The 15648-nt window shown below is 37.2% G+C and overlaps 2 protein-coding genes and 1 pseudogene across 6 annotated transcripts; 2 read left to right on the forward strand and 1 right to left on the reverse strand.

The window, feature by feature from the left end:
• Positions 1-2146: 2146 nt before the first annotated feature.
• Positions 2147-5517, forward strand: LOC125215042 (disease resistance protein RGA2-like; annotated as a pseudogene).
• Positions 5518-6508: 991 nt separating this feature from the next.
• On the forward strand, positions 6509-9179 carry LOC125216659 (patatin-like protein 2). The gene is made up of 6 exons (XM_089067174.1): positions 6509-6831; positions 6905-7091; positions 7157-7318; positions 8216-8518; positions 8711-8886; positions 8989-9179. Exons 1-6 carry the CDS (start codon positions 6509-6511, stop codon positions 9050-9052), a joined length of 1215 nt encoding a protein of 404 aa, XP_088923300.1. The 3' UTR covers positions 9053-9179.
• Positions 9180-9411: 232 nt separating this feature from the next.
• On the reverse strand, positions 9412-13909 carry LOC125216658 (Protein phosphatase 2C family protein). 5 transcript variants are annotated; one of them, XM_048118414.2, is made up of 11 exons: positions 13752-13909; positions 13047-13169; positions 12395-12458; positions 11922-12030; positions 11504-11657; positions 11101-11226; positions 10855-10978; positions 10610-10686; positions 10043-10095; positions 9867-9921; positions 9412-9702 (listed from the first exon to the last, which is right to left on the reverse strand). In XM_048118414.2, the coding sequence occupies exons 2-11, from the start codon at positions 13161-13163 to the stop codon at positions 9517-9519; spliced, it is 1065 nt and encodes a 354-aa protein (XP_047974371.2). In that variant the 5' UTR covers positions 13164-13169; positions 13752-13909; the 3' UTR covers positions 9412-9516. The 5 variants fall into 5 exon arrangements, with proteins under 5 accessions (XP_047974371.2, XP_047974372.2, XP_047974375.2 ...); XM_048118415.2 differs by having other exon boundaries at positions 13047-13163; positions 13752-13897; XM_048118418.2 differs by lacking the exon at positions 13752-13909 and adding an exon at positions 13459-13614 and having other exon boundaries at positions 13047-13163.
• Positions 13910-15648: the final 1739 nt, after the last annotated feature.

Raw genomic sequence — 15648 nt, forward strand, 5'->3', positions numbered from 1 at the left:
TTGCACCACTCTTTGAATTTCAGAAAAGTTTCACTCTTCTCTTTCAGCACATACAACCAGATTTTTCTAGAATAATCATCTATTATACTTATGTAATATCTACCCCCTCCCACTGAATTCACAGGTGCAGGCCCCCATAGGTCACTATGGGCATAATCCAAAGGGGCAGAGGATGTATGTTTACCTTTTGGATAGGGCAGCTTCTTGGATTTGGCCAATATGCACTCCTCACAAGTCTGATTGCCTTTCTCCACAACACCAGCAATGATCTTCTTCTTGACTAGCTGATCAATGCTTCCAAAAGCAGGATGTCCCAATCTCATGTGCCATAATTTGATAGAATCAGACTTCATAGTGTTCAGCTCAGCACCTTTAATTACAATTGCCTCCAAGTAATACAAGCTACCTCTCCTATCTGCCTGCAATATCTTCTCACCTCCCACACCCACTGTCATGATGCTACCAGAGGAGCAAAAAGAATACCCCTTCTTCTCCAAAGCACCAAGTGAGATCAAGTTTCTTTTAACCTCGGGAATGTACCTGACCTCAGTGAGAATCTTGATAGATCTGTCAGCAAGCTTCAGCCTTATGCTTCCTATTCCCTCAATCTTACATATATGATTGTTGCCAAGCACAACAGAACCAGTTGCTTCATCAATCGAGTGGAACCAATTTAAGTTTGAGCAGATGTGAAAGCTACATCCAGAGTCAAGAATCCAAGAGCTTTGTTCACTTTCTTCCATTATGTTCAGAGCATGGGCATTCTCCAACTCCTCCACACAATCTGAGGTCTGCTTATTTCCTGCAGCCTCCTCAGCCTGCTTCTTTTTCCAGGCAAAACAGTCTCTCTTCAAGTGCCCTGGTTTCTTGCACCAGTAGCAAGATCTAGTCTCCTTTTGATCTTTTGAATTTGACTTAGGAAACTCTTTCTTGGCTCCTTTCTTTCCTTTGAACTTCTTGATGGTTAGGCTCTCTGGTGCCTGCAACTCCTCCTGTCTACCCATTCCTTTCTGCAATTCTTTTGCCATCAAGGCAGAATGGACCTCTGCCAAAGTAATAACCTTATCTCTCCCATACAATATGGCATCCCTAAGTTGATCATAAGATTTTGGCAAGGCATTTAAAACTAGTATTGCCTTATCCTCATCACTCAACTTGACATCAACTGCCTCCAAATCATCAACCGATTTGGTGAAATCATCATACTGCTCTGTTATAGACTTATCTTCTACAAAACAGTAAGAATATAACCTTCTCTTCATGTAAAGACGATTTGCCAAAGATTTACCTAGATACAGCTCATCCAGTTTCTTGAGGATACCAGCGGCGGTTGTTTCGGCTTGCACCTCCCGCAATGCCTTATCGCCAAGGCAGAGGATCACCGCGCTATGCGCCTTCAACGACACCTCCTCCTGCCGTGCTTGCGCTTCTCATCGAGCGGTTCTTTCCCCTTTTCTTGTGGATCTTTTGTCTGTAACGCGCTGGCCAATCCCTGTTGAATCAGTAGTGCTCGCATCTTCATCTTCCATAGCCCATAGTCGCTCTTCCCATTGAACTTTTCGGCTTCAAATCGCTATGCCATTTCCGATCGACCTTTAGCTCCACCGGTGAGAATCTTAGCTCGCTTCCCACAGACGGCGCCACTTGTTGGCAGAAGCTCCGGTGATCAACCGTGTAACAAATCGAATACAAGAAGAGTAATTCAAGAAGAGTAAGAGTGTAGATGTGAGGGAATTGTGTTTCACATTGAATGAATATCGAAACCCTACAAATTGGGGATATAAGCCCTTAGCTGGAAAAACAAAACAAGAAATCTAACTATCCGTCAACTAGAATGGACGGCTCAGATACAATCCATCTAACAAGATCAAATCTAACGGCTCACAAAATGACTTATTACTTAAGCTAAAAACGTCTTTCAGCTTACACGCTTTCTTCACTTTGTCTCTCCAAAAATCAGCCAAGGCATGGGTTCGATTCCTGCTGTCAACACATTCACAAAATCTTCTCCATCGATTCATTTCATTATTGTAGTTTTTCTGCAATATAAATCTGTGACCATTGAGAAAATGTTGCGTTGCTGAATTTGTTTTTATAAAAAAGTCTAATTTTTGACTCGTATACACCTCATGCATTGAAGAGTGATCTTGACTTTTCAAAATCCAGATATTGGATTGATTTCCACCTCAAATCAAGAGAGGATAATATAAGCTTCACTCCTAAACACATAAACATAGAATAGATAGTGAGAAAACAGCAATTACCAGTGATAATGGCAGATGCAATCATTTCAGTTGTGGCAGACAGAGTTGCTGCAATCATTGAAGATCAGATTCGGTACGAAGTCAATTTGGTCAGAGGTGTTGAGAAGGAGGTTCTCGATCTTTCTGACAAGCTCAAGACAATCAGAAATGTGTTGGGTGATGCAGAAAAGAGAGGAGTGAACGATCAAAGCGTCAAAAGTTGGTTAAAGAAGCTTGAAGCTACGGCTTATGAGATGGGATGACATTTTGGATGAATGGAACTACGCTCTTCTCGAACATAAGATGAAAGCTTCTGCTGCTGAGCAAAAGGTATGCTGCTCCTTCATCCCATCTTCATGTTTGTGTTTCAAGAAAGTTGTTGCTAGTCGTGATACTGCCAAGAAGATAGAAAATGTGAAATCCACAGTTGATCAGATTATGAAAGAGAAAGATGATTTTAATTTTGCTATGTCTGCCCCTGCCACTTCTCATGTGCCCAAATCTTGGCGAGTTCAATCCACATCTTCGATTGAATTTGAGAAAGTTCAAGGGTCGGACATACAGAGGAATAAGAATGATATAGTGAACAAGCTAATGTTTGATGGCGATAGCCAAATATTGTGTATAGTTGGGATGGGCGGACTTGGGAAGACAACTCTTGCTCAACTTGTTTATAGTGATACTCAAGTAGAGGGTGGTTTTAAAAGAATATGGATTTGTGTCTCTGATCCATTTGAAGTGGCTGAAGTTGCCAGAGGAATTGTTGAGAGTGTCACAAAAGAGATTATTCCTCCATATATCAACCAATTGGAAATGATACTAGAAAAACTCAAAGATTGTATTTCAGGAAAGAAGTTTCTTCTCGTGCTTGATGATGTTTGGACAGAAGACTACAACAAATGGAAACCCCTCAAAATCAATCTCAAATACGGTGCACCGGGTAGTAAAATTTTGGTGACAACAAGAAATGAGAGAGTAGCTAAGATGATGGGCATAGTAGATGAAGACATCTACCGCCCACAACAGCTCAGTGATGAAGAGTGTTGGTTACTATTACGTTGTATATCCCTATCGGGAAGGAGTGAGAAGGAATGTGGAGAATTTGAGGAAGTTGGCAAGAAAATAGCTAGCAAGTGCAAGGGATTGCCTCTTGCTGCAAATGTTTTGGGAAGTCTTTTGCAATTCAAGTACAGTTTGAATGAGTGGGAAAATGTATGGAAGAGTGAAATATGGGAATTGGAGAAGGCAGAAGTAGAGCTTTTTCCTCATTTGGTCTTAAGCTACAATGAATTATCCCCTGTTCTTAGGCGTTGTTTTTCTTACTGTGCTGTCTATTCTAAAGATTCCCAAATCAATGCTAAGAGTCTAATAGAACAGTGGATGGCATTAGGTTATTTGGGGTCTGTTGGTGGAAATGGTGGATTGGAACTTAAAGGGAGAGAGTACTTGAACACTCTAGCAATGCTTTCTTTGTTTCATGATGTTGAGAGAACTTGTGAGCATATAGTAAGGTGTAAAATGCATGATATAGTACATGATTTTGCTCTATTTCTTAGGAAGAACAACAAAGCTGCTGAAACGAGAAAGACAACTTGCCAAGTTTGTGATCCTATTATAGTTTCTCAGGTCCAAGAGTATCGCAGTTTATGCTTGGATAACACTACTCCTAATCTTTGTGATTGCCTTACAAGTCTTAAGGTGCTTGTATGTAAACGCGGGCTGCATCTTCCGTCTCTGCTGGGAATGGAGAAGTTGATTCACTTAAGATGGTTGTGTTTAAGTGGTACTTTATTCTCAAATGAAGACCTTAAAGTCATATGTAGGCTATACTTCTTACAAACTCTTTTGCTAGCACGATCCTACTTGAAAGAGATTCCTACAGAAATTGGGAATTTGGTTCACTTGAGACACTTGGACCTAAGTGTGAACAGAGAATTGAAAGAGTTTGCCAAAGAGCATGTATAGTTTGGTTGAACTTCAAACTCTCACCTTAGCATTGTGCTGTCTAGAAGAGATAAGCGGAGAAATTGGGAATCTGGTTCAGTTGAGAAACCTCGACTTGAGTAGGAACAAATTCTTAAAGGAGTTACCAGAAAGCATTTGTAGTTTGTTTGAACTGCAAAGCTTGATTATCGAAGGGTGCAGTCAGCTCAATGGACTTCCCGAAGGGATCCATAGGCTCGAGAACCTCCAGCATCTTTTTCTCGGCTACATTTCAGCAGGGCATCATCTGCCTCGAGGATTAGGTGAGTTGAGTGGTCTTTACACATTAGAATTGAGGGAGTTTCAAGTTGGAAGCGTTTACAACAAGTTGGGCTTGTTGAAAAAGCTAAACCGTCTTAGTGGACAGCTAAACTTGGTGATCCACTTGAGGCGTAGTGGTGATCTGAAGGAGCTAGCTGAGGATGCCGGAGAAGCAGAGTTAACGAACAAGATACACCTTCAAACACTCTATATAGCATTCGAGGATGATGAGATGGATGAAAGGGACCGGTCATTGTCATCACTGTGGATGGATGTAATAGATGCTCTGGAGCCATATCACAAGGTGAGGGAGTTCGGAATCCGGGGATACAGGGGCTCCAGACTTGCACGTTGGATGTCATCGCCTCTCCACTTGATAAAACAGATCAGTCTGATTGATTTGAGTGAGGTGCGGTCGTCGCCGCCTATGGGGAAACTACCTTTGCTGGAATCTTTACATGTGGAGCAGCTCAAGGAGTTGAAGGTGGTGGGACATGAGTTTCTAGGAATAGAAACTACATCTAGTGATGTTCTAGTTGTTGCATTTCCTAAGCTGAGGAAACTGGCGTTTAGCGCCTGCGTCAACTGGTGGGAGTGGGAGGACATAACGGAGGAAGAAGAGGAATCTTCCGCCATCTCCTTCATGCCATGTCTCATTGAGTTGACGATTGATTCGTGTGAGGGTTTGAAGAAGCTGCCGTGTCGCCTCCTGTGTAAGGCCTCGTCTTTGGAGATGTTGAGTATAAGGTTTTCATCAGAGCTGCAGAGAAGTTATGGAGATGATAATGATGGTTCCTCTGTCAGATTCATATCCCAAAATCATCCAAATCTTCAACTTCTCCTTTAGTTTCATCGTGTCTTACATGTTACATCAAACTTCACAGGTGGGATTTATTCATACATAAATTTATTTACTTTGTACTTGTATGGATACACAGTTTTCATCATAAGTCAGTATTGTGTTAGTAGAAGTTAAATAACTATTCTATCAAATTCTTATACAACATTCTCAGAAAATTGTGCAAAATAACTATTTTTTGTTTTGTTCTCATGTTCAGATGAGGATTGTATTATGGTGCATTTTCTATAAATTCTCCAAGATACTCGCATTGAAATAGTTTACCATACGATGAAATAATTTACTGTTATACATCAATCTCATAAAACATGGAGTACATAGTAAGCATTATTTGTTTTATTTAAATATGCTATATTGAGTAAATTGAGGACTACATGTTGAATCACCTTATATTGTTGAACTGAAACTTACAATCAGATTTTAAAAAATGGAATATGACAACTTGCCAACTTACATGTTTTACAAAAGTACGTACATGTACACTGTTGTGATGTTTTTAACTCTACGGTGTGATGTCCAATTAAGAATATAGAAAATATGAATAATCATGAACTCATAAATTTTATTTTTCGTTGCACTTAATCACACTTGCTTTATCGTTATCAGTCCAAACACTAAAATTTTTTTTCTCTTTATCACAATGACTCTCAATTTTTATTATGATCGTTTATCAACCTCAATTAAATTCATATGTGAATAATCGGAAACTGTTAAAATAATTATATAATTGAATTAAAATTATTTTATAAAGATAAATATATAAAATAATAAGTGGACCACATACTCCACTAACTAACTACGTTCATATTGTACTATAAATTCATATACTAGTATATAGTATGGTGCTCACATTTCACTTAATTTTTCTATAAAGTAAAAAATGTATATAAGTAAATTAAAAAGAAAAAAGTTGGTTGACCAAGTAACATGATCTGGTACCGGTGTAGGTCTTGGTCTCTGAGTAATTAATTTGATTTGACAATAAATCGTAGTATCAATTTAACACAACGTTCCAAAGTAGTGAAACTTTTTAACAACAGGTACATACTCATGCGCGTGAATTGAAGAACGGTGGTACAAGTTTAGGCTGTCAATGTCATGCATGAACCCTTTTCTTTAAATATCATCGATCATTTTCATCACACTCAGTACAAAATATTTAATGTCGCGGTCTTCGTCTTGCTTGAAGAAGATGCACCAATCTCCTGTTGACGGAAGACTAATCACTATTCTGAGCATCGACGGAGGCGGCATTCGCGGCATCATCCCCGCCAAGATTCTTCATTTCCTCGAATCCCAGCTCCAGAAATTGGACGGCCAAGATGCTAGAATTGCAGACTACTTCGATGTGATCGCGGGGACGAGCACCGGAGGGCTGATGACGGCCATGTTGACCGCTCCCGATGCTAGCAATCGCCCTATTTATGCAGCCAGAGATATTGCTCCCTTCTATGTACAACATGGGCCTAAGATTTTCCGAAAGAGGTTGGTTATTTGATTTTGGTTAAAATTAAATTGATGATACATTAATATTACTCCTAATTAATAATAATTGTAGTTGGCTTAAACGTGGATTGCTTGGATGGATGGCTGCATGGGTACGTCCCAGATATGATGGCAAGTATTTGCAAAAGCTCACAAGGGAGATTTTGGGGCAGACTCGTTTGCATCAAACCTTAACCAATGTTGTTATCCCATCATTCGATATCAAGCATATGCAGCCCACCATCTTCTCCTCCTATGAGGTCATCTCGCAGTCTATCTCTTTGCTGTTTTTATGTTCAAATTAATTTATGTATGGATGCAACAGGTGAAGAATATGTGCTACAAGGACGTGCTACTTTCGGACATATGCATCGCCACCTCTGCCGCGCCCACTTTTTTTCCGCCCTATGGTTTCACAAACGTAGATGAATCCGGCCGGTCTTGGGATTTCAATCTCATTGACGGCTGTGTCGCTGCCAACAACCCGGTACACAGTCCCACACTTGAATAGTTGAATTACACTTATGATCAAATGTTCGCAATCGCAAATGAAACAAAAAATCCACATTCGTCTAAAAATAGAACTGGAACCACTATATAAGTCTCATTCTCCTCCTACCAGTACTTATTAGTTTTAACTTTTTAAGATAGAACCTTATTAAGCTCTGAAGTGTAAATCCAACACTCCAAGGGACACTCCAAGGGTCTAGGAGTCCATGAGGTTAGGGTATAGTACCGACTCAATAAAATAGCATTCACTAAGTGATCAAAGTTAAATCCATCTCCAAAGGGTTTAGTAATTCGTAAGATATTAGTAATTGAATATTAGAATAAATCACCTTTTATCTATGAATGATTGGAGTAACAATCTTATTTCTTAATTGTTTTGTTTGTTTTAGAGTTTAATAATCTTTACCTTCCTTGTGGATCGACACTCAAAGTAGTACATTCGATGATGTATTCTTGTAGTATCGTTGTAATATTAGATTTATTTTATTAAACTTGTGTGATCTTGCACTTGATTATATAACTCGAAAATTATACATTAGTTGCGATGATGATTATGTTAGTTGTGATGATACATTTAATGTTGTGTTATTTCAACATAAGCTCTGTATTTTATTCAGGTGTCTCGGGAGTGGATGTGAACAAATAAGTATTCACGTTTCTACACTTGATATTTTTCATATGTTGAGCCTTTCTTTTGGTTTTGTGATGATAATGATATTAGTTGTGAATCTTGTGATGCTTTATTCAATATTGCGTTGTTTCAACATAGATCCACATTTTTAAAATACTGAGTCGTGCATCGCACAGGTGTAATACTAGTTCGTCTAAAAATAGAACTGGAACCACTATATAAGTCTCATTCTCATTCTTGCAGACGTTGGTGGCAGTGCGAGAAGTAACAAAAGAAGTGGTGAGCAGAAGCGAAGATTTCTTCCCAATTCAGCCTCTGGAATGTGCAAAGCTGCTGGTGATATCGCTGGGCACGGGCTCTGCGAAGCAAGAGGTGAAATACATCGCAAAAATGGCGTCGAAATGGGGCTGGGTGCGCTGGGTCCATTATCGAAAGCTCAGACCTATAATCGATATCTACAACCAAGCTAGCACAGATATGGTAGATTATTTCTTATCAGTAATATTTCAGGCACAAACTTCTCAACAGAACTATCTCCGCATTGAGGTCAGTATTTTTAATTCAAATTTCACATAAATTATATTTGCAATGTTATTAATTATATCAAGTCATAGAGGCTACAAACACTTATATTTTGGTTGTCACGGTTTCACTCATCTTAGTTTGTTTCTTTTAATGCTTTTGTTGTGTGCGTCATTTGTCACATGCAACTCATGTTTATATATATTAACTACATAGGCTGAAAATTTAACCGGAGATAGCTCGTCGTTGGATGTAACGACAGAGGAGAATCTGAGCGATCTAGTCGAAATCGGGGAATGTTTGTTGCACTCTCCTTTCTCAAGAGTTAATCTGCAAACAGGAAATTATGAGCCTATTGCTGGCGGAGGCACAAATCAGGATGTTTTGATTAAGTAATTAATTTCCTTAATTTTTTCATATTATTTTCAGTAAGATATGGTAATATATATTTTTCATTTTTCATTTTTTTTTATTCGTGTGATTATTTATTGCAGGTTTGCAAAAATGCTCTCTGATGAACAAAAATTCCGGCAGTCAAAATCACAGCACAAGAACTAGAAGGGACCTCATAGTTATACTGTTACTATATCTATTACTCCATCTAATATTGGTTTGGAAAATTAGGAGTTTAATTCCAAATCTAATGTTTGGTATTGCTAAAATAATTCATGGACGTTTCCAAATATGTTCAATATTTTTGGGTTGAATTGACTTGCTTCCATTCCAATTTCCATGTATCTTGCGATTTAAATTGGAATAAGAAGCGAATCGAAAAGTTTGTCACATTCATTGGCTATTGCTCTCTGTTCGGCTGTAATAAATTACTACTACTAGCTTAATCACATTTTAGTATCCAAACAATGCCTTATTAATTTACTGAACATTTTCTAGTAGCATTCTACAAATTATAGGTGTAATTTATAGTGGTGAGTTGTTCTTTGTATTTTCTCCAACAAATTTATGTACATTTTACAGATATTGTGTAAAACTGTGAATAAAAATAGCCTCCTACTGGGATCATATTATTGTGATTCACTCTCTGCTGGCTTAAACTCGGGCTCGGAAGCTGAGGATTTATCATCCGAAGATGTAGCTTTCTCGAATTGCACCAAAATCATGGTCATGTTGTCACAACCCTCCCCTCCGGCCGTGGAAGGCGCCAAACATCTGTCAAGTACTTTTTCACACACTGCAGAAAGCTTAGTCTCCTGCAAGACCAATTAATAGCAATCCATCAAAATAACAGCTGCGGAAGCTAAGCGCGACTGATTTCACGAATTGACCAACGAAACAAACATCATCTTGTTTTGAAGTCTAAATTCGCAAAATCTATGATGGATCAGTTTATAGATTTGGTACCATTAGAACTTACAGATTTTAGTTGTTCGCGTATAAAATCTACTAGTTGTTGGCTGGACATGCAATCCCTGAAAAGAGACAAATCAGCAACTCAATGAGTTATATATAGTGCTATTTAATTTCCTTTGTAGTGTAATGCTTTCCATATCATAACTATATCAGTTCAAAGAAAATGTTAGGGTTGCATACCAAATTCCATCACAGGCAAGCACAATGAATTCATCATCATCACAAAGTTCAACCTGAATAAAAGATTGAAAAAAACTGTTATCTTTTCAAATCTTAGGAACAAGGACTGGTGTCATATCTCTGTATGGAGCAAATACAATATAATCGACGTAGGGCATAGATGATAAATTGACAGCTCTTAAATAATGTCCAATTACGCTAACCATAGTTTCTTTAACGCATTATTCATACTACGAGACTCCATCTAAATTGTGCAATTCTAATTACAACCCCATCTAAATTGAGCAGGTGCAAAACTCCGCCATTTATTTTCACTCCGTTTAAGCCAAAGTCATGGCAAGAATTGGAGTTTTTCGTGACTATTTGCTCCATATTAGAACTTTGCAATTTCTATACTAGGCACAATTACTATGTCAGTTTCCGTATTTGCCCAAAAGTTGTTCATCATTAATGTAATAGCATTGGCGAATCAAGATTACTGTTGTCTGCCAATTGCAAAGCCTACTTGCACAAGTTTGAATCACAGAGACAAGTAGAATACAATACTTAAATGAGGGAGATACATACTATGTTTATGTCAGGACTGGCTGTAACAATTTGCTTTTCAGGAGACAAATACTTGTTTTGCTTGAATTCCATATCACCTATAACAAGCTTGGACGTCGTTAGTCATCAGAAAGCACAGACATATACTGTCTTCATTGAATAACTCTAGAAATGTCAGGATTCATGTTTGTGGTGTTTTGAGTCAACTTTAGTCAACTACATAATTCCAGGAATGATAATAGTGGGTGAGGAACATTGCACTTCACCTATAGCTCTTGCAAGATTTAAACTGCCATTGACCCGACCGGCATGTATAAAACCACCTGCTTTTAATATTCTGTCTCTCTCAACCTCGAGATCGGGTTTATGGTCTCTCGAAAGGTTATATGCCTGGACAACGCAGGACCTCACGATAAGAATCATAGTCACATAACACTTTAAAAACAAAAAAACTAAAACATTCGTATGATGCATCTAACATGCATAACAAAATCAAGAGCGCGCCTATTTACCTGGCCATTCCGAGAAATAACACAGCGCGAATCACCAGCATTTGCAACAATAAGTTGGTTCTCCCTTATGATAGCAACACAAGCAGTACAACCAGAAGTCGGTCCCGGGAAGTCAGAGTGTGGTCCCTGTACCAATATAGTAATTCAAATATAAGCATGAAGCTAAGCAACAACATAATGCAGGAACCTTCTCACAAGTGGAAACTTAATATTTACCCCATTCAAGTAAGACAACTTAATATTTGAAGTACTTACAGTATTGTAGAGCATGTCCATCTTAACTAATGGTAATGTTATTATGCTGCCTTGATGACAACATATAAGCAACCATATACCAAAGCTGAAGAGCAGGGGAACACATAATCACAATATCGCTGTTTATATTTGAGACGAATGAAAATACCTCTTCAAATGCCCAGTTGTCCACTTGCTTGCTTTTGTCACCACTTTTTGGGGACCATATGAGGCCTTCTATCATGCCGGTGAACTTGTTCATTTTATCCCCCAGAACAGCCAACTCCCTCCACCCTCTTTGCCCACGCATCATCTCATCCATTCTGCATAACAAATGCACACACTTTTATGAAATACAAGTGTTTGCACGTGAATGATTCAAGTAGGTAGCTTCGATCATTGGCAAACACACCATTTTTGTATCTGTAGTGCCAATATATGGTTTTTGAATGATTGTTATGCTTTATTTGAACTTGAAGCTCTTTAATTATTTAAATGCACACTGGTCTATTATATTGGCTCTACTTAACTGAGTTCAAATGTAAACAAGGAAAGAAGTTTCACATAATCAGTGGGCTGCTAATGACCTGAAAAAAGATTTCTGAATTGAAGTTCCTATATCACCGGATGAATAGGCTTCCTGCTTTAGCACTTGTTGATGAAGGTACTTTGCACAAAATTTGGCAACAACCTTACCTGTAAAACAAAAGCTTTAGAATACAAACAAAATCTATTTAAACGATCCTTTTTATCAAACGGCAGGATTCCTAGGCAAATATGTACTTGATGCAAACTAGCATCTCTAAACAATGCAATATCTAATGGAGAACACAGCCATAATAGTGAAGAGACAGATATGATCCACTGTGAGATGAGAACTAAACAAATCAAACTGCTGTTTCTTGTTGTAATCCTCGCAGGAAACTGATAGAAATTATTCTTTTTCTAAATCGTATTATAACTGTAAACTTGATGCACTATTTAATTTTCAGAACGCCATAAGATAGATACACCCTAGTTTTGAAATGTAAAATACAAGCAGAAGATATCACCAACATACCTCCATGCCCATCATAGACACCAAAGAATGATGTGGAATCATCCAAATCTGTAAGCGCTGCATGCTAAATGAAAAAAGTAGTGACATTGTAATAATTAGGAAACTGTAAATTCTGCAATGAACACAATCAAACAAAAACAAGATGAAGTCATACTTCAATTTTACTGTAACCGCTCCAAACAATCCAGATACAAATAATCAACGCAATTCAGTGGTAACATCTTGACAATGAGTAATGACATCCTAAGCTAATAATGGCATGCATCATCCTCCGAAGTTTAAATTGAAAGAGATTTTCCATAATGTCCAAACATAAAATGATATTGCTTATTTTCACCCATAAGTATCTTTATCTGATTCGACCATCTTCTTTTCCAACGATCTGAAAGGCCTCACACCACTTGTCAATTAAAGAATAAAAGTACGGGTCCGAATACAGTCCACGTGAAGAAGAGTATCTACTTTCTAAAGCCCGACTCATCATCATAACATTTTTTCCTATACTAAACTGATCCGATTGAAACGAACTTCTATGCAATCATGCTTACAGTTAGATCAAGTCTATATTATACAGTACTCATTCATCAGAACAATAAATATACGCTACTATTAAATTAAATCATGGAGAGAACAAACTTGACAGACTACTCACAGCATCTTCCATTGTAGCACGCCATCCTTGCATGGAAGATAAACCAAACCTCAGCCTATTGTTACTTCCATCTTCCGAAAATTTCTCCGTTTTAGGAGTACTCAGGTATATACCCATCTGAAGCTAAAATATGATCACATATAAGATTCACACTTTGACACAACAAGAATTGCCAAACAAAATTAATAGGAAATTCAAAAGGCATAAATATGCATCTCTCATCTTATGCTTACACTCAGTGTTTATGTTTTCATTTAAAATATACACCTAAAACTTAAAATCCAAAGTAAAGATTAGATCTTTACTGGTAAAATGAGCTACAATATGTTGAATTAGTTCCTAAAACAACACTGTACACCAACATCAACCAACTAAAACCAAAACAGCTAAGATAAATTCAGATTGCCACAACCTTGTAAAATCCAAACAAGCTACAGAAGGGTGTAATTAGAATGAATAATCAAGATCACGATCAACTCAAGACCAAAAAAAAATAATCATTTGTCAACTAATTTCCAATTTTCCACACAGTGCAATAATTTGAAGGATTAGGGGGTCCACGGAAATGCTCATCAACATGCCCCACTTGAGCAAACCAACAAAATTTGAATCTTGACTTGAGAAAGTAGCAAATTGAGCTCAAAAATTGATACTTGACACTTAAAGAAACCAAAACAAAAAAACGAAAGAACCAAGAAAACTCACCGAGAGAGGAGAGGAAATGGGTGTGACGAGAATTGAAAAAAGAATTGTTCTTTGTAATTTGTAAAGCGTGAGACTTTTTGATGACTGTGATCTTATTCTTAACTGTATAGGCGTGATGAACAAAATCTCTTGAGCCCACCGAAAATACTGTTCAATCTTTTGTTACAACACCATATCTTGTTAAAAAGATGTTGATTATATTAATGATTGTGGGGCACAAGTTGAATATCTGGTATCTTATTCAATGGTCCTAAATTCCATTTATCTAAGGTGTGTTAATTTAATTAATTGATCAACCAATATATCCGCCACCTGTATTTGTGAGTTTGTTGGGTACATGTTTGCCACAATTTGGTTACCGACCCTTCAACTAAAGAGGTGTAAACAGAAACTTATATCATCAAAAAAAATAGTAGTGTTAAAAAAATAATTTTTCAACATTTTAAGTGCGAAATATATTGGATTGCACAGCCGTCAGCCCCTATTAAAATTGCGCTGCACTCGCATACAAATTCTCAATTCTCAAAGTTAAATGACTAATAAAATAATATAATGTGATTATCAAGCAATAATGTTCATATCAGAAGGAAACCGTAGCTCAGAGAAATAGACTGTATATGCACGTGACATCGTGGACGAAGCAACTTATACAACTAGCAATCCACAAAATCTTCTATAGATATTCCTTTTTTTCAGTGGGCATCTCAAGTTTCATGATATTCTTTAAAATAAGTCAAACCGAAAATGGTGAAAAAATTAAACTAATGTTTGGTCGTAAGAGTTTAAATTTTTAACAAGATACTCCCTCCGTTCAAGATAATTTGTTTCATTTAAGTCCGCCCACATAATTTGTCTCATTTCACTTTTTATTATTTTTAGTAGTGCACCCCACCTCATATTCCACTAACTCATTCCTGCTCACATTTTATTATAAAACTTACATATAAAAGTTGGACTCATATTCCACTAACTTTTTTCAACTTATTTTTCATTATATTTTTTAAAACTCGTGCCCGATCAAAGTGAGATAAATTATCTGGAACGGAGCAAGTATACATTTAGTTAGTGGAAATAAAGTTAACCTGACATATGAAATTTTTACGATGCGTACCACAATTTACTTTCAAAGAAATATACTACTCCCTCCGTCCCCTATTAGGAGTCACACTTCCGTTTCTGCACTCGTTTTATAAAAATGATAATAAATAGTTAAAGTAGAGAAATGGTAAAGTAAGAGAGAGAATAATGTAGACAAGACTTTTCTCTATATTATTCTCTCTCGTACTTTACCATTTCTCCACCTTAACTATTTATTATTATTTTTATAAAACAAGTGCAGAAACGGAAGTGTGACTCCTAATGGGGGACAGAGGGAGTAACTCTTAAATTTTCTAAAACGTGGTTTAATAATGTTTCTAGTTACATATTCTAGTAGAATTATCACAAATTTATTTGAAGATCCACTATAAATTGTTAGTGAAATATCACTACATATAAGTTAGTAGTAGTATAAATCCACCTCAAGTAAAAACTAGAAACCTTTCAAACTGAGCAAACCAAATCACGTTTCCCATAATGGGCCCATAACTAAGCCCATTAAATAGCTAACTCTTTAGCCTAGCGTCGTAGAAGTCCATTAAGGACATTTCTTCGCGGCCCACTAAATAATCATATTTAGGGAAAACTTCATAAACATAATGATTTATTGGATTATATATAAATATAACAATTATCATGGGATAATAAAATAGAATCAACTAAACCCAAATTTCCGGGTCGTATCATATATGCGGGTCGGGTTTTCAACCCAGTTTAGGTAAATTAAGAAACAATAGTGTCTCCTCTTTTCTAACCTCAATCGCTCTATGCATTCTTTTTTGCTTCATACACTCTTAAA

This window comes from Salvia hispanica, chromosome 3 (assembly GCF_029641045.1).
Source record: "Salvia hispanica isolate PSC_SH4W2 chromosome 3, Shi_PSC_v1, whole genome shotgun sequence".
NCBI lineage: Eukaryota > Viridiplantae > Streptophyta > Magnoliopsida > Lamiales > Lamiaceae > Salvia > Salvia hispanica.